A 22197-nucleotide genomic window follows, 5' to 3' on the forward strand; every position below is an offset into this window, starting at 1 on the left:
TCACCTGACAAAGCTCAATTCTTTTTTCGCTTGATAAAACAGAGCAGAGTTTCTTTTGATGTTGCCTTGAGGTATTGTTCTGAACATTTTGTTCTCCCTCTAGCCTTCCATTAATACTACCAACATTGATACGCTGTTAGTAGCAACAGATCAAACTGAGAGAATTGTGGAACCTCCAGAGAATGTCCAGGAAAAAATTGCTTTCATCTTCAATAATCTGTCTCAGTCAAATATGACACAGAAGGCAAGTATGGAAGAACACTACAAAATTAATTTTAATGCATATTCCTGGAAATCTATTCTGAAATGATGGGGGGCTGATGTTTCTAGAAAAATTCCAACTAGCAAAATAATAGGGGGGAGCACACTGTAAAGAAACAGTATTTTCCAACACTTTCTGCTTGAATCTCTTCAAAGGTACAACATTTTAGGGAAAGGAGAGGTAGGTGAAAGCTGTTCTTAATCTTGCTTTCTCCTGCAAATTGTCTTGTTTCTGCATAGCTAAATCCTTTGTACTGAAGCATTTTATGTCTGTAATTCTTTGTTTTCAGGAAATCACTTCTAGTAGATGCCTTGAATAATGGCTGGGTAGTCCATTCTGATGTTTTTGTAATTTGAAAGCACTGAAGAAAAAATACTAATGCACGTTTCTGAGAAACATTAACACAAGTTCAGACATTCATATCATAAATGGGCTGGGTACCGTTTGATATTACAAGGTTCAGCTGCTGGGCTCATATTTCAAGCTGAAATTCAGGGAATTTTTTCTGAACTAGTAGAAATGTGCAGTACTGCTGCCACCCGTGCTCTGTCATGTGGACAGACAGCTTTAACATTACATGCCAACTTATTTTGCAGTTACCGAGTGAAAAGCTGAAAAATGGGGAGGAAGTAAATTATTATGCCTTGCCCCTTTTATGATTAAGTCCTTACTGGTTGACCAGTTCTTTGGATAATGACACACTGATTTGAAAGCTATTTTTAAAAAAGCAAAGAGCATTATTGTTAAAAGAAGTTGACTGGACACGACTCTTGGTCAGAGCTCACCCCAGATGTTTGTATCCATCTTCTCATAACTTCTCTGGTGTGCTTTTTCCTCTGGTATGGGGACAGGTTGAAGAGTTGAAGGAAACAGTGAAAGAGGAGTTCATGCCTTGGGTATCACAGTATCTGGTGATGAAGAGAGTCAGTATTGAGCCGAATTTTCACAGCTTATATTCAAACTTCCTTGACACGCTTAAGAATCCAGAGTTCAATAAAATGGTTCTGAATGAAACCTACAGAAATATCAAGGTGAGTAGTGCAAGTTTTCTAATACTTAGGTAGATTTAAAGATTTAAGAGGGTTCTGTTCTCAGGCTATTTGCTTACTGTGTTGCTGATCTTCAAATATGGAATATCATTCAAAAAAATCTACTTGCTAGCTTACAATTGAACTAGCACGTTACCTCTGTAAATACTAGGATTCTTCTGGTTTCAGTCAGGAATGTACCAGAGATTTAATTTAGATTGAATATTCAGAGGACAAATCTGCATTTGAATTCATCTATGTAGGTGGACTGTAAATTTGTGTGAGGCTTGCGAATTATAACTTAGGGGAATATTGCTTATGGTTTAGTTCTTTTGTGTGGGGAAAGTATAAAGAGAAGAAAACCACACATTCTGCTGTTTTGGTCAAAGACTAAAGAGGAAGGGGAGGGTTTAGAAGTGGCGTGTGACAACCAGAACTCACTAGAGGGCGAAACTGATGTGAAGGGGAGGAGGAGGGAAAAGCAGTAGCCTGGAAGAGATGAGCAGATGAAAGAAGTTTGACAAGCAAGCACTATTTTTAAACCTATTGGTGGAATTTCCTGACCACCATGGGTTACGCTGTAGTGCAAAAGAATCTCCTGGCTCTTCAGAGCACAGCTGACCTTGCTCTGTTCAGCTGATGCTCTTCTGCAGCTAAGGAACAGAACTAGCAGAAGAATGCTGGGACATGATTGAAATCTTGAAATAAGAATTAAATGGTTTCTCAAGAAGTGTAAACTGAAGCCTTCAGGTCTGTGATGAAACATTAAGTGCAAGAATTGCCTTCACAAATTGTACTTTACTAACTAAGTAATTGCAACAGTCTTGACAGAGTAACTGTTAAGATCTGGAAAAGTGTAATCCTCTTTTTGATCCGCTTGAAACAAAGGAATTTTGAAATTGCTACAGGGCAGATTTACAGAGTGCTGTCTTGAAGGCTGCTCTTGATTATCTCTGTAATGTGACTGAAGCTCAGAATTCAGTGTCCTAAAATTTTAGGTCTTAAGTCAGATCAGCTGTTGGATTTGATTCTGAGTCTGTGATTGTCTTCTAGTTGTTGCTCAAGTTGCTTTTTCTTCATTAGGTGCTACTGACATCAGATAAAGCTGCAGCCAACTTTTCAGACCGTTCCTTGTTAAAAAACCTTGGTCACTGGCTGGGAATGATTACGCTGGCTAAAAATAAGCCCATCTTGCACACGGTGAGTTTCTGTCTTTACAGATTTGTTTGGTGTGAGTTGGTGTGCTGTTATGCAGCAGCGTAGGGTATTTGGGAAACTGTCACTTTCCTGGTGCCTCTCTTTTGTGTGCCAAGTACAAAATATGATTCCGGAGTTGGTCATCTAACACTTCTACATTTTTTTTAATCAGAAAAATCAGTAGTTAAATTCTTGACAAAATAAGTGTAGTCATCCCATGTAAAAATGTGTATCTGTAAATCTTTGTTCAAAAAGTAACTGCTGCTTAGCAGTCTAAAATTCAAGGACAGGTTGTCCTGTGTAGGGACAGGAGTTGGACTCCGTGATCTTTGTCCATTCCAACTCAGGACGTTCTGTGATTCTCTGACTCAACTTTACCAGTACATCCTATAAAGAAATACTGTGTAAGTGGAATCTTTGCAGTGTGCTTGCCTGTTTTTTTTTTCCACCCTCTTCCCCTTTTCAATTGTTGATTGTATTTTTCAGGATTTGGATGTGAAATCGCTACTACTGGAAGCCTACGTTAAGGGACAGCAGGAATTGCTTTATGTAGTGCCATTTGTTGCCAAAGTCTTAGAATCCAGTGTCAGGAGTGTGGTAAGTGACTTTGTGCTGACAGAGTTATTGCTCAAGTGGCAAAATAAGTCTTGCAGAAAGTAAGTCTTGCAGTAGCTTTTTTCATAAAGTGAAAAATGGTTGAATTTCATGGAGAGAAAGAAAAGGGAAGGTAAGGTCTTGAAGTGAAGGAGTTCCATTTTGAGGAACGTACGTGGCCTGTGCGTTTTTGCAGTCTGAATAGGTGGTGTTAGCTGAACAGTGCTGTCGTATCCCTGAACAGAACTCTGTTGAGAAATGGAAGGATGCCTTTGAAAAGGTTCTAGGATTTATTTATTCTTGCTTTTTTTTAATTTCTCCCACCTCTTTTTGACCCTGATCAGCTCTTGTCTGTTCTGCTTGACATAGAGCTGATCTCTCAGAAGGACCAAGTCATTGTGTTTCTAGTTTAATGTTCAACTAGCACCTAGTACTTTCAGTCAAACAGAATATTCACTTCAACCCTAAATGCAGCTGTACAAACTTCTCCACAGCTGTATGCACACACAGGTGTTCATGTTTCAAAAATTTTCAGTCATAAGTTATCCAAATTATTCAAGAAGTTTGTGTAATACTGCTCTCCTCTTTCTATTTTAGGTCTTCAGGCCTCCAAACCCATGGACAATGGCCATTATGAATGTTTTAGCTGAGCTGCATCAGGAACATGATCTAAAAGTAAACTTCTATTTTTATTTCCTGTACCTACCGAGTGTGAGGTTTTCTTGACATACCAGTCAAGAAGGATGTTATGAAGGACCAAATTTCACTTCTAGTTTCTTTAGCCTGGGGAAAATTGGGCATTGCTTAATTTGGCAGAACTTGGATGAAACTCTTTTCCTGTGAGGTCAGCATGCAAGGTATTTGTCTAATCCTCAGTCACTATCAAAGTCTCTAAAAGGCCTGGGGTTAGAATAGGAAGCTTGGGAGTCAAGTGGCCCAGTAAACGTTTCGGGTATTTTCTTTATGACATAACCTAAACTAGAATTGTTGTGCAGTTGAATCTGAAGTTTGAGATTGAAGTGCTCTGCAAGAATCTTGCACTAGACATCAATGAGCTGAAACCTGGAAGTCTCCTGAAAGATAAGGATCGTCTGAAAAACCTGGACGAACAGCTGTCTGCTCCAAAGAAGGATGTGAAGCAGCCAGAAGAGCTACCACCCATCACAACAACTAGTAAGTACATTTTGTATAGAATCCACAACCACACTGTAGAAGCTTAAATAAGACATGTTATGCTATTATGAAGAAAACTGTGAATCTACACGTGCTGTTGTAATATTGCTGAATCCTTGGGAGCACTTGAATAGTTTTGTAATAGAAGTAGGTGTACAGAGTGTGGAGATGGGAAGGGAGTGGAAATCATCTTGAGGACTAATTCTACATGTACCGTGTGTAGCACTCCCTTAGAAGGGAGTGAAGCAGGTTGATCTATTAACAAAACATCAGATGTTCAACTGTGTCTGAAGAAACAGCTCTACTAAAATGTGCTGAAGCTAGTTTGGCACTAATCATTGGGAAAATGGAGAATAAAAATGGCTTGAAAAGTTTAGGAGGCTTCATGATCAAAGTTTTGCTTCTTGGTCACTTAAAAGAGAAGCACATACTTCTGTTAGAAGCATTTGCTTTTCAGTCATGTTTCAGTACAAACATCTTGTATTCCACAGCTGCTTCTACAACTCCAGCTACCAGCACCACTTGTACAGCCACAGTTCCTCCACAGCCCCAGTACAGTTATCATGACATCAACGTCTATTCTTTAGGAGGGTTGGCTCCACATATTACCTTAAATCCAACGGTAAGTTTTAGAGCTGATTTGGTTTGCTGAAAAAATGTTTGGTACCAGTTTTGCCACAGATCTCAGCTGGTCAAGCAGCATTTTGTAAGTTATTGGAGTGTCAATTCTCAAAGTATTGGGGAGGATGAGCGCTAACAAATAATCAAACAGAGAGCTTCAGGGGTGGTTAGTAGTTAATGTTAACTGATGATTTCAGATGGTCAAGTGATCTTTCACTGTGACATTTACATTAGTATCCAATTCATTTCTGGCAATATGTAATAGTTGAGATAGTTGCTATCAGAATGGAAGCTTAAGAGTAGCTTCCTTGTTCCTTATGACTAGTCAGTGACGTAGCTGTCAAGTTAGTCTTTGCATTATGCTCAGCTGCAACTTTGGAAGAAAAATGGTCAGAAATCGCCATTTAAGAATTATCAAACAGACATTGTGATATCTGTATATGGAACACAAGAGTGCTGAATTGTAGGCGAGCTGTGACAGTACACTTAAAAGTCGATTGGAAAATGGGAATATCTAGAGTAGATGGGATTCTAGTTTGCAACATTCTCACTTAACTTTCTAATCCTCCTCCAGATTCCGCTGTTTCAAGCCCACCCGCAGCTGAAGCAGTGTGTGCGGCAGGCAATAGAGCGAGCAGTGCAAGAGCTTGTCCATCCAGTGGTCGATCGGTCCATCAAGATTGCCATGACTACTTGTGAGCAGATAGTCAGGAAGGACTTTGCACTGGATTCTGAAGAGTCACGGATGCGTGTGGCCGCACACCACATGATGCGGAACCTGACTGCTGGGATGGCCATGATTACCTGCAGGGAACCTTTGCTGATGAGCATAGCTACCAACTTGAAAAATAGTTTTGCTACTGCACTGAGGGTAAGATTCACATCGTCTGAAGCTTATTTTCAGTTTATGGGACTATAGACATCCAGCATTAGCAGATCAGTTCTCCACACTGTAGACTTGTTGGTTAATTACATGCTGTAACTAGTGTGGAGATGGAAAACAAAACAAAACAAACATGTTTGATGTGAGCTGTTATTTCAGACCAGTCTTAAGCCTGCATGGTGAATCCTGCTGTGGTGCACTAAAACTTCCTGACTACCCTTTTATATTGCCCCAATGTTCTCTTCATTTTGATATTTTGATCCCATCACCTTGGAGTGCTTTATCTTTCTGTGGGTTTTGAGGTAGAAAAGCCAGAGTGGGGAAGGCTGAAATGTTTCTGAGACTTGCTGGTGATGTCTTGGATTGTCTCAGCAAGAATGTGTGTTTCAGGCAGATTTTATTTCCTTGAGTGGTTAGCAGATATGAAGTTAAGATTTTTCTGTACAGCTTGTTAATTCGTTGGGTTTTCTAGAGGATATTTTCAAGTCTCTTAATGAAGAAAATGTGAGCTGCAGCACTAGCTTCCCATTCTTGGCTAAATGGAACACTGTTTGTGAACTGCTGGCCAGAACAGCAGCTGCTACCCAGAAATCTCGCTCTGTTTACCATCAGTGACAGACACAAGAGGATGAGGATCTTGGAAAGATCAAGGCATTGCTATCCTTTCAGGGATTAAAAAAATTAAATGGACTGCATACCCCTTGCTTAAGGGCATGTCACTATTTCCCATCTGTCAGGGAGTGACAGTGCAAAGGCCCCGTTTGCAAAGGGATTGCCCTCTTGCATGGGAACTGGCTCAACAGGGCGGGATTTAATGGTCTGAAGGGAGCACAAAATGGTAGTAAGAATTGCATCTGCAGGTACAGGATGGGTGATCTGTGGTGTAACTCCCACGGCTCAAGCACTATTGACCCTTCCTTCATACAGAGAACTTCAAGTAACTTGATTGCTGAGATGAAGAGCAGGAAAGGCATGCAAATGAATCTTGTTCCATCTATCTTAAGGATGAGAGTAAACAGTTTTAGTGTTGTTTTGTTAGTGTGAGCTGAGCCTTTGTCCACTGTTAGCACCTGTGCTGATTATGATTGAGTTTGGGTGTCAAGCTGGCAACCATAAGAGAAAGCGCTCGTTCTCTGTCTGATAGGAGGGACACAAGTACTCCTTTGGTGTGCAGTCTTGTTGTGGTTCATCTGATGTGATGGCAGTTCGGATAGGGAGGTAGCTGGGGAAATGTCGGTTGTGTTTTGGGTGGTATGAGAAGGTCAAGATGTGACACGAGTTATGGGGACAGAGTTGGCGTTACAGCTATGTGTATCCACCAGGTATGATGTGCCACTGAAAAATGTGTGTAAGTGAAAGTAATTCAAGTTTTGTGGAAGACCATGCTGTGTATGGTGCTGTTTGCAAAATGTCATAAACGCTATGAAAATGTAACGTAGTAGTCAAGCTGTTTTTATCCCTGAAGACATATGGCATTGATACAGGGCCAGCTGTAATCCAAGGAAGTTTTCTTAAGGGCTAATTACAGAAAACATTGTGTTGCAGAAAAAGTGTTGTACAAGACATAAAAAAAATTGCGTCTGGCTTATTGTATGAAGTGGGCTAACATGTAAGAATTTATTTTATTTGAGAGAAGCAGTGTAGTTCTCAGGAATTAATGAAATAGGGGTAGATCTTAATGGACAAAGAAATCCAAGTAGATTGGACTGTTTGCCTTTATATGTGTATTCCATTTCCAGTGGGAGTTTCTGCTTTGCATCCTGAAAAATAAGTCCATCTGTCCAGGATTCTCTTAAAGCAGTTTCGAAGGAGGAAAGAAGAAAATCTGTACCAGAAAGGGAACCCACTGAAACAGGGACTGTGAGCCTGCATTGTTAGTGATACACCTCTGTATCTTCTGATTACAGCCTAGGAAGCAGAAAAACTTTTAGGCTGTGCTGCAGGGCTTAGTTTTCCTGCATTAGCATCTGTTGTATGTGCATCAGTCTGAAGCAGGGCTTTATTTCTGTGCCCTGGAGACAGGTTGGTGGAGAAGATGGAGAACCTCCTGCTGTTTTGTTCCTTGTTGAAAGCCTTTACTGTCATCTTGCCTACATGTTTTATTCAAAGCTATGTAAAATTAAATTTATTATTGTATATTCCATGCAAAGAGAGTGCATTCCTAAGAGCATTCCTTTTTATTGCTGCTGTTCTGTATGGTCAGTGGTGCAGATTTTGAGGCTAGTAATATACAAGGAAAATTTACAGCCTTCACTGATTATCATGGTTTTCAATAGGCAGCCTCCCCACAACAGAGGGACATGATGGAGCAGGCGGCTGCCCAGCTAGCGCAGGATAACTGTGAGCTGGCATGCTGCTTTATCCAGAAGACAGCTGTGGAAAAGGCAGGCCCTGAGATGGACAAGAGGCTCGCAACTGTAAGTATGGGACTCCTGTCTTTTAAAGGTATTAAATGTGCTTATATACATCCAAACTCAGTGTCTAAAATTCAATGTGGTGTTTGGGGCTTTTTTCCAGGAATTCGAGCTCAGAAAACATGCTAGACAAGAGGGTCGTCGGTACTGTGATCCTGTCGTGTTAACGTACCAGGCTGAGCGGATGCCAGAACAGATCAGGTTAAAGGTGAGGATGTGGACTGAGCTGTGTTCTGATGCTACTCTTTTCCCCCTCCTGATAATGAACAGTGGATAGTGCAGCTTCAGCTGAGCAATCCTGTATATTTTAAGTCTTGTCTAACAGTGTAACTGCTATTAGCTTCATTAGTAACGGAAACACTTGAATATGTTGTTCCAAAATGAGTGTTCATATCATTTCATTAAATCCGTGAGGATGTTAAAACTCGTGTTTCTTCCTCTGTACTGCTTTCACTGGAAAATCACTGGTCTATCTCATTGTCTTGTGTCCTTTATAATTTATTTCCCTGAAGGACATACCTTATGCTCTCAGCAGAGCATTTCTCTTGTGCGTCAGACATGCATGAACCCATATTCAGTTCCTCCTGTTTCTGGGAATGTGGGTTCCAGTTGTGAAGCAAAATCCTACTTGTTAGGAGCTGTAGCAGGAGAAACAAGACCACAATGTGGAGCAGATGAACACTAATTTTTTATGTTTAGGCCACTCTGCTTAATAATGTGACTGAGCAGCTACATCTTGCACAAACTGCCCTCATTTCTGAACAATTAGGCTAATGCCTGTTTTTTTCCTTGCAAAGGTTGGAGGTGTGGACCCAAAACAGCTGGCTGTTTATGAAGAGTTTGCACGTAATGTCCCTGGCTTCTTGCCTACCAATGATTTAACTCAGCCTACAGGATTCCTGGCTCAGCCTATGAAGGTAGAGACTTCCGAGTTAATCAGCTTGAGAGTGCTGTTGCCCTTTTGGTGAATGTTGCAGAACTCATGTCCTTTCCTAGAAGACTAGCGAGAATCAGGCAGTTGTATTGCTTGAGAATAGTGGTTGAAAGATGCATTAGTTTTAAAGTCAAATTATTGGCAATGTAAGACTTATACTGGTAAGGGTTGCAACCTAAATTGGGACAAGATCTGCAAATTATTATTACTACATGTAGTTTCAGTAGCAGTGAAATGTTTTATTCAAATCTCAAGTTACTTTTGGAGAAGATCATGGATGGTGAGAATGGATTTTGAGATAATGAACAGGTTTTTGTTTGTGTACTTGGTCTTAAAGACTGCTAGGATTGTTTGCTAGTTATTTCCGCAGCTTAATTCACTCACATTTATTTAAAATGCCAGGATCACTGACCACAATACTGTAGAGATCCAAATTTTGGATGCTCTAATTTCCAAGGTAGAAGAGCTGATCACTATTTGAGTTTTGCAAACACAATCCTTTAAAAAAATCACTCACTCCTACTTTCTCCTAAGCAGCAAGCTTGGGCTACAGATGACGTAGCACAAATCTATGACAAATGTATGACAGAACTGGAGCAGCACCTGCAGTCCATCCCACACACCCTGGCCATGAATCCTCAAGCTCAAGCTTTGCGCAGCCTCCTGGAGGCTGTGGTAGTGGCTCGTAACTCCCGTGATGCAATTGCTGCACTTGGGCTACTGCAGAAGGTGAGTGTCAACAACTCCTCTCCTGTAACAACTCACCAGGAGTTTATTACTCATCTGGCTTGGGGATTGTCTTGCGGATGAGTCTGTCTTCATGCATCCCGTGGAACTTGCTTGGTGAACAACACTGAACAATTGCTGTCTTTGGAAATTTAGTAAATAAAATTGTAAGAGGGCCATGGTGTTCATTTGACGTCTGTACACACAGTGGCCAGGCTGCTGTGGGAAGCAGCAGGTACAGAATCCTGGAACTTGGGGGAGTTTTGTTCAGATGTGGCAAATTGAGAACTGTTTCATGCTACAACAGCCTTCTATTTGGGCATAATTTGGAGGCTAAGAAGATATTTGAACTGCCTTTGTAGGTGGGTAGTATTGAGTATAGTGCTGGATTTATAGCAGCACACTTGTGTATTGTATTTTTGCAGTAACTGATAAATGAGCACATGTGGTGCATTGACCCTGGCCAATCCATCCAGCTGCTTGCTCTCTCATGTCTCTCACAGGACAGGGGGAAAATAGAGGGAAGGCAAGATGACTTGTTCATTGAGGTTATGCCAGTTTAGTAGGGAAAGCAAAAGCTGTGTCGACAAAGGAAAAAGATAATTTGATTTACAGAAGCTGCAGCACAAACTAATATGGTCTTTCATACTACTTGGTGCTTATATAAAGCCACTGGGGCATAGAGAGACCGTAGGCTTGTTTGTGGTAGGACAGCTGTGTACAGTGAAGGTGTAGATGCTGTAGAAGCTGGTAAAATCTCACCTAGCCTTATCCAAATGGTCAGCACAATGGCTAAATTGTTTTTTTTGCATGTCTGCTGAATCTTCTGGTGCTAACTCTTGCTATCTAATTTGCAGAAGATTTGGAAAAGGACCCGTTTTATCCTCTGCTAACAGGTTGCATCTGTTCTAGGCTGTAGAGGGTTTACTGGATGCCACCAGCGGGGCAGATGCCGACCTCCTGCTTCGCTATCGTGAGTGTCATCTGCTTGTGCTGAAGGCTCTGCAGGACGGCCGCGCATATGGATCTCCGTGGTGTAATAAACAGATTACTAGGTCAGTTAGGAGACAATAGGAACACTGGTGTAGCTTTCATCATCTTTTGGGAGCTATTGTGTTAATTTTAATCACTTGCTGTTACTATTTTCTATTGTTGCCATTTGATGAAAAATAACTAGCTTTTTTGTCAGAAGTGACTAGATCTTCTGATAATGGTGCTCTATCCTAGAACATGATAGGAATCTTAAATGTAATTAAGCATTAGAGATGCTCTGTAATTTTTTCCCCTTGTTCTATAGAGAATGTCTCTATACTGTCACAGAGTGTGACATGGCATATGCTCATAGCAGAAGCACCCCCAGAAGAGAGGCTTCTTACGCTGAATAAACTGAAGCTGTTGAAGGGTTGTTGTGACCAGTTGTGTGGGGTGACAAATGCTTGAGGCTGACTGTTCTGAGCTCAAAATGTTACCTTAGAGAATGCTCTAGAAGGGGCTTTTTTTGGAGCAGAGTCATTGAATCACAGTGAATGGTGCGGTTTCTGAAGCATTAGAATTGAGTTGCTTGGCTTATACTGTGGTGCTGAAGTACGGTTTTTAAAAGAAATCTAATTCTTCAGATGCCTGATTGAATGCAGAGATGAGTACAAGTACAACGTGGAAGCTGTGGAGCTGCTAATCCGCAATCACCTTGTTAACATGCAGCAGTACGACCTTCACTTGGCTCAGGTAAAGCCAACTTGCTCTTTCGGAGGAGAAGAGTTCTGATCAGTCTGTTGTAAGATAATGGCTGAACTTTAATTGCCTTTTTTCCTGTTGACAGTCAATGGAGAATGGTTTGAACTACATGGCTGTGGCATTTGCCATGCAGTTGGTAAAGATCCTGTTGGTGGATGAGAGAAGTGTCGCCCACGTAACAGAGGCAGATTTGTTTCACACGATTGAGACACTCATGAGGATTAATGCTCATTCCAGAGGAAACGCTCCAGAAGGGTGAGATTGAAATACTGTGCAATACATGACTTCTCCTGTGCTAATTTATTTGAAATGTTATATAAGCAACATCTCAGGTCATTCAATCATACAGCTTTAAACTTTCATTGGGGTTGCAATCCTGTGTTAGTTTAAACTGTCACTCTAATGCAATTATGTTGATTTTATGTCAAAATAGAGGCAGCTGCAGCATGATGTCAAACTGAATGCTTGAGCAGGAAAATCTACGTGCTGTGCTCAAAAATACTGAGCTAATGTGAGAAACTTGCTTGAGTTCCTGCTTTATCACAAATGTAGCCAATATTCTTACCTATTTAAATATCTAAGTGTTAATATGGTTATTTGTTAATCACAAGCAGTTAATCAAATTAGATGATCCTTCTTGTTTCTTTAGACAATTTTCTGTTTGCAATCTACAAAACAATCATCTGCCAATCTCATGTGGCTTGTGGCAGCAGATAATTATGCAGCAAATCTGGAAATACCTGTGGGACTTGCAGGCCTCCTGTTACTAAAGTGGAAGCAATTGCTGCTGGGTTTGAGAATGACATGGATTGGAGCTTGGAGAATTCTGGGTTGCTGAGAGAGCAGCCAGGAGCTGCCATCACCAGCACCACAACTGCTGGTGGGATGTCCCAAAACAAAGGTCCTTTTGTCTGCAGTTGGTGTGGGTTGACTGTCTTTGCTGTATGAATTGACTTTCACTGCAGCCAATTTGAGGGCCCCAGTCAGGCTGGTTTAGCACTGACATCTCATCATCTCTCGGTGCATTTTAGGCCTTCTGAAATCTGGAAAAGTGAACTGTTTCCAGTACTTCTGGTGCTGGTTTAGCACACTGCTGTATGAATTGGAGGAGAACTTCAAAGCTTGTATGATTTCCATGTTCCTTCTTTCATCATAAATGCATCTGCTTTCATGACTTATTTCTGCTGTTTCAATGAGGACTGGGAGATATGAAGAATTAGTATAAAAACTAATTTTTCTTTCAGCTATATTTGTCTGAGCTCCCCGTTCATGTGCCTTCCAGGGCAGGAGAAATTCTAACCCAGCTCTTGCTCTGGTCTGTTGCATTAGATTACCCCAGCTGATGGAAGTGGTCCGATCAAACTACGAAGCAATGATTGACCGTGCTCATGGAGGTCCCAATTTCATGATGCATTCAGGAATTTCCCAAGCCTCTGAGTATGATGATCCGCCAGGTCTGAGGGAGAAGGCGGAATACCTGCTGAGGGAGTGGGTGAACCTCTACCATTCAGCTGCCGCAGGCCGTGACAGTACCAAAGCATTCTCTGCGTTTGTTGGACAGGTAGAGCTTTTGGAAAGAAAGGTGCTTTTTATTCAACATCAGTAGGGTGTGATGCCCTCCATTTTAAAACAGTGTTATAACCCATGTTAGACATCCTTTTGAAACTTCCAGGTGTATGGCAGTTGACTATCAAAATTTTGTCTGGTTTTGGTGGTAAAGTTCTGTAGAAACACCTACTCTTCACCAAATCATGTTCTTCAGATACTGTAGCAACAAGCTGTCAGTTCAGACCTTGAGTTTTGTCGTATATCTGGTGGGAAAAGAACTTCAGCTGTTGGGAGCTGTTGGGAATAGTTCTGACAGACTTTGTCCAGTGAAGCTTGACTAGTGTTGCTCCTTCTGGGTAACAGTAGAAGCTCTGAGAGCCTACAGAAGGAAGTTGCTAATGGATGGAGATGCAGGTGAATTGTTCCAGACCACGTGAACAAGGGAATCCTTTTCCTAACTAGAACCATTAGAGTGAGGAAAAACTGGAAACTTCATTAGCTAAAGTGGTGCCTAAATTTAAACAGCTTCCCACATTTTGCTCCTGGGCACCTTACCAGGTGTGATGAGCAGCACACATCTGCCTTCCAGGTGTGAGTGAGAAGGGCGATGCCCTCGGTAACCCAACCTGTGTGGTAACAAACTGCCTTTGTATGTGCTGTCATCTCCCTAAAACTGTTTCTGGCAACTCTTTGACTGCAGCTGCAAGGAAGCCCCTGGCTTAGTTCTTTTGCATTGTGTTCTCTTTAAATTTCCATGTTAATACCACGGAAATGCTACAGGTTTTGCAGCTACTAATGAAAAAAAGTTCAAGCTACAACATGTGCATAAAGATCTTGACTGATGTACTGATTTTTTTCGTGTGACTTTAGTGGCCTCGTGTACTGGCTTGTAGCTGCTTTCTGTTGGTCTTCCACCGCATAACATCTTTTTTTGAATGTTCTAAATGGGTGTTGTGTTAAACTCACTTTTTAAAAATGAAGTTTTACCTCTTTGTGCAACCTCACTCTTCTTATACTTTAAAGTGTATGTACTTATCAAGCACACTCCAGTATAGTGTACCTATAATACTCAATGCACTTTAGACCTGCTTCACTTCATCGCACTTGTTTCTTTACCTTTTGTACATAATTGATCCGATTTGAAATAGCAGTTGAAATATGCGGAAGTACAGTGTTTAAATATAATTGCTTTTTACAGGCCTTAGCTATGGGTTTTAAAGGAGTATTTTGTACTAACTGCATTAAGCAAGGTTTTATGACTGAACTTAAATGACCATAATTTTGGCTGCTTAAATTAAGTGTTGCTTCTGTGCCACTAGTCTTTAGGACAGGAAGGGCATAGAAATTTGAAGGCACATATGTTAATTCCTTATTTAAAAAAATAAATAAATAAAACAAAAACCAGAAACAGTTTCTCCAGAAATACTAGAAGTTCTCCAAGAGTTGGCACCCGTGCTGTTTCCGTAGCTTCATGTCTCTGCAGGAGTTTAGAAGATGCTTTATGCAAAATCCAGAAGCTTCCTGCAGTGCAATTTCTTTCATTTTTATGGCTGTAATAATGTGGGTAACAAATAAAGAGGTCTCTTTATATATATATATGTGTATATATATGTATTTATATAAATGTTATTAAGAAACAATAACAGCACCCCCTCCAAGGAAAAAAAACCACCCAGTCTTCCTCTGCATGTTATGTTCATGTGAGGAAAAATCACTATCCAGATGCAAGTTGCTTCTGCAGCATGTTTCTGCAAAATAGTGATGGTTCCTGAGCTGGTAGCTGAAGCTGCCATTCCCAGAGCTTGTGAGCTCCCAAACTGAACTGCTGCTGCCTCTTGCTGTCCTTCATGCACGGCTGAGTGCTGGAGGCAGAACTGATACTGAAACAGGCTCCTCAGCTGTGCTGATGGTTGAAAAGAATGGGGACCAAAGGACTCTGTCTTCTCTAAAATTGTGTTGCCCCCCTCACGTCACCTTGACAATATTAACCTTAGCGAAGAGTAGCAGAGATAGCTTGCTGCCCATCTGTCTTGTGTGGTAAAATTAATGGTGCCAGGCAAGGTGGTGCTTTGTAAATTATTGTTTGAAATAAGTTGTAAAATGAACTTCCTGTAGTTATGGTTCTGAGGGTTTTTTTTCTCGGATAGATGCACCAGCAAGGAATCCTAAAAACAGATGACCTGATCACCCGCTTTTTCCGTCTTTGCACCGAAATGTGTGTTGAAATCAGCTATCGTGCTCAGGCTGAGCAACAGCACAATCCTGCTGCCAACCCCACTATGATTCGAGCCAAGTGCTACCACAATCTGGATGCCTTTGTGCGACTTATTGCACTGCTAGTGAAGCACTCTGGGGAGGCAACCAACACCGTTACGAAGATCAACCTTCTGAATAAGGTTGGGAACCTTTTCTGTACTCACAGTGTTCAAAGTGCATGATCTGGTATAACTTTGCTGATAAATGTGAAACGTAGACCCTAATGAGGTTACTGCTAACTTATCAGATGGGGACTTCAACTAATTGGTCACTGAACTGATAAACTGTTGAGTGGAGCATCAAGATGTTAAGTGTTCACAAAGATTTCATATCAAACAAACTTGAAACTTCTGTGAGGGCCTCTTACAGTACTTGGTTTATGGTTACATGCTCTTGAGTAGTTAAGACCTTTTGACAGTGTCCAGTCAGTTGTTGTGACTGTGATCCATGGGAAAGGAAGAGCGAAGTATAGTGGTTGGGAATTGCTGAGACAGATTATATCATTAATTTACATAACTCTTCCCATAACTAGATTTTTTTATTATTATTCTTGCCAGTATCTGTTGATTTTAATTTTTTGCTGATGGTTAAAGTATTATCAATAGCCTGACTTGCAAAGTAATTCTTAGTGTCACCACTGAAATGTCTTGATCTCTTCAGGTTCTCGGTATTGTGGTTGGAGTTCTTCTGCAAGACCATGATGTTCGGCAGAGTGAGTTTCAGCAACTCCCTTACCATCGCATTTTCATCATGTTACTGTTGGAATTAAATGCTCCTGAGCATGTGCTGGAAACCATCAACTTCCAGACACTCACAGCTTTCTGGTATGTATTTGAGATTGGCCATAATGCTCATCCTTTCCTGGCAGGATCAAGATTTTTCATCTGAAGGCTCTCTGACCATTCCTTTGTGGTGGCTTAGTCACATTTGGAGTAACTGGTTCTCCTGTAGTCTGTCCACTTGCTTGTTTTACGAACGATGACTGGTAAACCCCAAGATGCTAAAATGCCTTGCTTTTAGGGCTGTTTATGTTTTCCCTCAATGTTATGAAAAGCAGTCTTATTGCTGTGCACTTCTAACCTGCTCTAACTTTTCTTTCAGTAACACATTTCACATCCTGAGGCCTACAAAAGCTCCAGGTTTTGTTTATGCCTGGCTGGAACTCATCTCCCATCGGATATTTATTGCAAGAATGCTGGCACATACACCACAGCAGAAGGTGTGGCTGCAGTTTATCTCTTCTGAATTAAAAGGCTCACACAGATGCTTATCTGGTGTGGTGCTGTTTCATCTCTCGAAGTGCACTACTGGCATGGCTGTTCTGTTTTTGTTGTCTTCCATATTCACAGTAACCTAACTGCATGGAGGAGAGTCTGTGTCAATAAATGGTGGAATACAGGATGAACTGAATTTAACAAACATGCCTTTGTCAAACTCCAGAAGAACTGTAGTCTAGACCAAAACCTGTAAATTCAGAATGGCTTGTTGAGTGTTGTGGGAACACCCATAGCCATGATGTGCGGCTCCGGTTCTTGCAGTGAGCTGTGCCGCACTCAGTGCTAGAGCTAGCAGTAGGACAAAGTTTCAGTCCAGATTCATATAAAGACCAGTCTAATTATACTTTTGAACTTAAGATAATTGCTTTTCATTGCGTGTTTTCCACCTGCTGTTTTTTTTTCTTGACAGGGTTGGCCTATGTATGCCCAGTTACTGATTGATCTTTTCAAGTACTTGGCTCCTTTCCTTAGAAATGTGGAACTCACCAAACCTATGCAAATTCTTTACAAGGTAAAAAAAAACCAATGTTGGCTAATAGATGCCACTTGCAACTAAACTGTCTGAAAGTAGAGGTGTTGTGGTAGCAAAATAGGATTTACTTTTCTTTTACAATTTATTTTGTAGAGTTAAATGCAAATCTGGTAGGGGACAAACAGGTTGCCTTCCCAAATTAATTGATTCGTGTTAATGTTAACCACAGGACATAGAAGGATGCCTCTGCAAGATCTTGGGCAGTTTCAACAGCCACTCCTCTTTTATATTAATTCTGCTTCACAGGGCACTCTGCGTGTGTTGCTGGTCTTATTGCATGATTTCCCAGAATTTCTTTGTGACTACCATTATGGGTTCTGTGACGTGATCCCACCTAACTGTATTCAGCTAAGGAATCTGATCTTGAGTGCCTTCCCACGAAACATGAGGCTTCCAGACCCTTTCACCCCCAATCTAAAGGTAGGACTTAATTTCATGAGTTGGGAATGCTAATGGGAAGCTTTAATGCTCCATATAATCTTCATCCCTTTTTTTTTTTGGCAGAAACTGGAGTTTTGGGCACAATTATAACTGATACTTGAATTAATGCAACCATTCAAAAACTCAGCTTTTGCATGGAACACGGAGGGCTTTTCTTTTTTCAAAGGGAGACTTGATGGCATCCCCAGATCTGATGGGCATATACAGCACTGGGGCAAGGGCATCTTTATCATTTTAGTGTCTTATTTCTCACTGAAAAACAGATACTTAAGCAGCCTTTGTGGCTTTGCTGTTTGAACATTCAGCCAACAGTTCTTGTCTCGGTTGTGTTCAGCTCACGCTGAATTGTACAGCTTCTGCTCTGTAGGATCTGTGAACTGCAGTTCAGTTAAGTAATTATTGAAGAGCTGTGTGTCCAAGCCCTATGCAATTGTAAATAATTTTTGATGAGAAACATGGATGCCACCCTTTCTTAATGAGATAAACCACCATTCTGAAGCAAGCCTCTTGAATAATGGGGGGAGACTTTGCAAAGCGTTAATGTGATCTAATTAAGTCTTTGGGCATGTGCCAGCCTCCTAATGGTGGAAGGATTAGGAGTAAACTTTCTCACAGTGCTGAAGAAATTGTCCTATTATTCTTGATTGCCTGAGCTTTGCAGGGTGATGGGAGTGAAGCTGTGATACTCATTGTTAGCCTTCTTGAGATTGAAGGTTGTTCTTGATTTATATGGATGTTTGTACTACCAAACTGTCTTGAGTGTAGATAAGGAGACTTCAAAGGCAGTGACTGAATTCCCCTACGGCTCTTGAGTTAGTTTATCCTCTACTCTCAGTTCTTTGAGTCAGTAGTCATCTATTGAGTTTGTGCATTAAAGACCAAGTTTCTTCTGAAATCTGCAAAAATCTAGTGTTTCCTTTTCATTACTGGTAGGAAAAAGCAACAGAAGTAGTTGATGTAATATTGCTTACAGATCTGCTTTTGCAATTTGTTCCTTGTGGTTTAGCTGACTGGGTTTTCTCTCAACAGGTGGACATGTTAAGTGAGATTAATATTGCACCACGAATACTCACGAATTTCACTGGAGTGATGCCACCTCAGTTCAAGAAAGATTTGGATTCCTATCTCAAAACCCGTTCTCCAGTCACCTTTTTGTCTGACTTGCGCAGCAACCTACAAGTGAGTGGCTGGTTTCTGAGGACACTGAATTTAAGTAGTGTGACACAAATGATATCCTTGGCTGAGTCACCCTCTTTTCTTGTAGGAATTCTGTTGGGGCGTAGCAAGTATGTGTTCTGAGCAGTAGAAAAGCCTTTGAAAATGTGCACTTTGAATATTTCCTCTACCACTCTTTAGCAGGATGTTTAAGTCTGTGCGTTAAGGAGTTTCAGTCAGGTGGAATTTAAGGAAAGAGGAATGTAGACTTTCAATAGCCCTAAAATGATCTAATTTAAAAGCAGGTGGTTTTATCTACATGAGCTGCCAAATGCTCATGTAAATGAATGTAGGGTTATCTAAAACTTCAGCTTTTCTGCTTCCATGTCTCTAGTGCACAACCTTGCAAAGCTTTAGGGAAGAATGTAGTCAGAGCTGATCGCATCAAGCTTGCTTTTTTTTTCTGAAGTCTTGTGACTTCCATCACATGACTCCACTTTTTATCCACGTGCTATCGGAGATTCAACTGGTTTTATTTATTGCAGGGTTTTTTTAATCTAGTTAAATTTTTACCCCAAATGGATTGTTATAGGAATGTATGGATCATGGTTCAGGAGTGAAAAAAAAAAGGGGGGGGGAGGGCGGGGTTTGCAAATTAGCTAAAGCCTAGTTCAGAATTGTTAGTCAGCATTTCATACATCACATGGCTTGGCTTGCAACAGACTTCAGGGCTGAAGTTGGACCTTCTCAGAAAATGGCTCAGACTGGAGCATTCAGGCAGGTGCTGCGTGTTTCAGCCAGCCTCTGGCACTGCAAGTGAATTCAGGTTGCCTTTACCTGATTTTATTCTTTTAGGGAGTACAAAAATGGTTTGTTGGGTCTGTCAATGCTTTGCTGATGCTTTTTGAATAAATAAATAAATAAATAAATAAAACTGCTATATTATGAAGAGGTAAATGCCAAATTGAATTTGTGGATGTCTGACTATGTTGTCGTCTGTATAATCAAGAAGATACTTGGATGCTGTTGTTGTACATGCTGTACCTTCAATTGCTGAAGGAATATAGAATGTTAATGGGTTTCCTATCTTTGCTATTAGGTATCAAATGAACCTGGCAACCGCTACAACATCCAGCTGATTAATGCACTGGTGCTCTACGTAGGTACTCAAGCTATTGCGCACATTCACAACAAAGGCAGCACACCCTCTATGAGCACCATCACCCACTCGGCTCACATGGACATCTTCCAGAATTTGGCAGTAGACCTGGACACTGAAGGTGGGCTGGAAACGCTTCTAGTTCATGCCATATCAAATTTAACGGTATATTGTCTGTGTGAGCAATGAGAAATGCAGAAAATCACCTCATGTAGCTGCTAGTGAATTCACAGTAAGTAACGCTATGGTAGAATATTAAACTCTGAATATAGGAGCAATATTAAAATCTGATGTTCAAAGTATTCAAAGGAATAATAAGATAAGTGGAATTCTTACTGCCTCGTCAGCTTGGATTGATAAAGATTTTTCATATTTTAAGCTGGTTTTGTTTCTTTATGCCTTCATAAGGTAGGCTCACAAACCTTCATCTTAAGCAATACAAGTTGCTTCTTTACTCCTTTCTGTATGTGTGGAAGGGAAACCATATGGACTCACTGTTCCTCTCTTGCAGGCCGGTACCTTTTCCTGAACGCAATTGCCAATCAGCTGCGATACCCCAACAGCCACACTCACTACTTCAGCTGCACCATGTTGTACTTGTTTGCAGAGGCCAACACTGAGGCTATCCAGGAGCAGATCACCAGGTGAGAGGGAAGGCATTTAACTTGCCAGCATTCACCTTTTTGCTCTCCTTCCTTGGGTACTTCTGATCTTTGAGTTCTTACTGTTTTTACTTTTGGATTTCAGGGTTCTCTTGGAACGACTAATTGTAAATAGGCCTCATCCCTGGGGTCTCCTTATTACTTTCATTGAGCTGATAAAAAACCCAGCGTTTAAGTTCTGGAACCATGAGTTTGTTCACTGTGCTCCAGAAATTGAGAAGTGAGTATAATTTAACCATAAAAATCACTAAAACAATATATCTGAAGCCAGGGCTGAGTCACACTCCGAGTTTTTGGTCCTTGATAGTGGAAGCACCGTTTGCTGACGTAGATGCACCTAATGCTGTGTTGCTTCTGTGCTCAGGTTGTTCCAGTCGGTTGCACAGTGCTGCATGGGGCAGAAGCAGGCCCAGCAAGTCATGGAAGGGACTGGTGCCAGTTAGATGAGCTGCATCTTGTGCTGTAAGCGTGCCAGCCTGGAGATCCTCTTCCCATCGACTGACAGAAGACTCTGTAAGGCTCCTCCTGACCTTCCCAGCCCCCTTGATTGGGTAGACGCAACAGACCATGGGTTGAAAGTCTATGTTGGGCATGTTCCAAAGTTTGAAACAAATTTTTGACTTTTGGCCAAAATTCAGAAGATGCTGTGAATATCATTTTGAACTAGTGTAAATACAAGGAACAGAAACGTTTGTCTGGACTTTTGGGTTTGTGCAAATTGTGTAAAAGGCAGGTGGGTAACTGGTGCCTGTCCAGCTTGTAATAAAGGGGCAGCTGCTGATGCCAAGCACTTGTCTGGGGCAGACCTCCTTGTCCTGACATTCCCAGACTCCCAAAGAATATTGAAAAGCCAGTTATAATATTATGTAACTTATTTTTCGTTATGTGGATGGGGGACCTTTCAATCACTAAGTTGTTTTACAAAAAAAAAAAAAAAAAGGTGGATGTGTTTGGAATATGGAGTGAGGGAGGGGTTAAGATTCGGTGTTGCTTTTCCCCCCACCCTCGTCAAATGCTGACAGACAGCAAGTGGAGCGGCAGGCAGAGAATGCCTCCTTTCTGTTGGAGAAGACACACCTCAGGCCCTCTGGGAGAGGGTCAGCTGTTTTTAGTAAAGAAAGCAGAGACCAGGCCTATAGCTTTTTTCTTTTTTTTTTTTTTGTTTTCTTGACACTTGTAAATTTTGGAAGGTAGGGGGTTAAATCTAGAGCTTTTCCCACCCCCCACCCTGTGACCACACAATATAAGTTTGTAAAAAAATACAAAAAAAAAAAAATCCAAAAGGAGAAAAAAAAAAAACTTTAAAAACCCAAAGGACCAATACAGCCCATTTTGTAAGGATTTTGAATGTTTTGTAAAGTATTGGTCCATGTGTTGTATTTTGTAGCCTTTCTAGTTCTTGGGCTTTAGTTCTCCCACTTCTTGTATGTATGCATACTGTAGTTACACATTAAAGTCATGACATGCAGCACGTGCCGCTGTGCTTATTCTCTCCAGTTCCATCCTGCCTGGCCAGTTGGTGTCTTTCAAAGTCTGTTCCACCCATCCAAAATCTGCAGTTTTCCAGTTTTGGCCACTGCCTATTGAGAGCAATTGAACTT

At 41.1% G+C, this 22197-nt stretch overlaps 1 protein-coding gene across 8 annotated transcripts in view; it reads left to right on the plus strand.

The window, feature by feature from the left end:
• CNOT1 (CCR4-NOT transcription complex subunit 1) overlaps positions 1-22092 on the plus strand; it is a 57736-nt gene extending 35644 nt beyond the window's left edge. For 5 of the 8 annotated variants that reach the window (XM_080352337.1, XM_080352343.1, XM_080352341.1 and 2 more), the window contains 26 exons: positions 104-244; positions 1114-1293; positions 2374-2490; positions 2974-3084; positions 3679-3756; positions 4077-4254; positions 4746-4876; positions 5450-5746; positions 8035-8175; positions 8276-8380; positions 8970-9089; positions 9641-9835; positions 10745-10887; positions 11449-11557; positions 11652-11821; positions 12896-13127; positions 15262-15510; positions 16031-16194; positions 16472-16589; positions 17057-17158; positions 17426-17599; positions 18650-18799; positions 19875-20055; positions 20446-20578; positions 20682-20816; positions 20961-22092. In XM_080352337.1, coding sequence (XP_080208463.1) covers positions 104-244; positions 1114-1293; positions 2374-2490; positions 2974-3084; positions 3679-3756; positions 4077-4254; positions 4746-4876; positions 5450-5746; positions 8035-8175; positions 8276-8380; positions 8970-9089; positions 9641-9835; positions 10745-10887; positions 11449-11557; positions 11652-11821; positions 12896-13127; positions 15262-15510; positions 16031-16194; positions 16472-16589; positions 17057-17158; positions 17426-17599; positions 18650-18799; positions 19875-20055; positions 20446-20578; positions 20682-20816; positions 20961-21039 — 3933 coding nt within the window. In that variant the 3' untranslated portion in view covers positions 21040-22092. Of the gene's footprint in view, positions 1-103; positions 245-1113; positions 1294-2373; positions 2491-2973; positions 3085-3678; positions 3757-4076; positions 4255-4745; positions 4877-5449; positions 5747-8034; positions 8176-8275; positions 8381-8969; positions 9090-9640; positions 9836-10744; positions 10888-11448; positions 11558-11651; positions 11822-12215; positions 12462-12895; positions 13128-15261; positions 15511-16030; positions 16195-16471; positions 16590-17056; positions 17159-17425; positions 17600-18649; positions 18800-19874; positions 20056-20445; positions 20579-20681; positions 20817-20960 lie in introns of those variants that run through there. The other 3 variants (XM_080352339.1, XM_080352342.1, XM_080352344.1) reach the window with 2 other exon arrangements.
• Positions 22093-22197: the final 105 nt, after the last annotated feature.

Source organism: Nesoenas mayeri (assembly GCF_963082525.1).
Source record: "Nesoenas mayeri genome assembly, chromosome: 12".
Classification (NCBI taxonomy): domain Eukaryota; kingdom Metazoa; phylum Chordata; class Aves; order Columbiformes; family Columbidae; genus Nesoenas; species Nesoenas mayeri.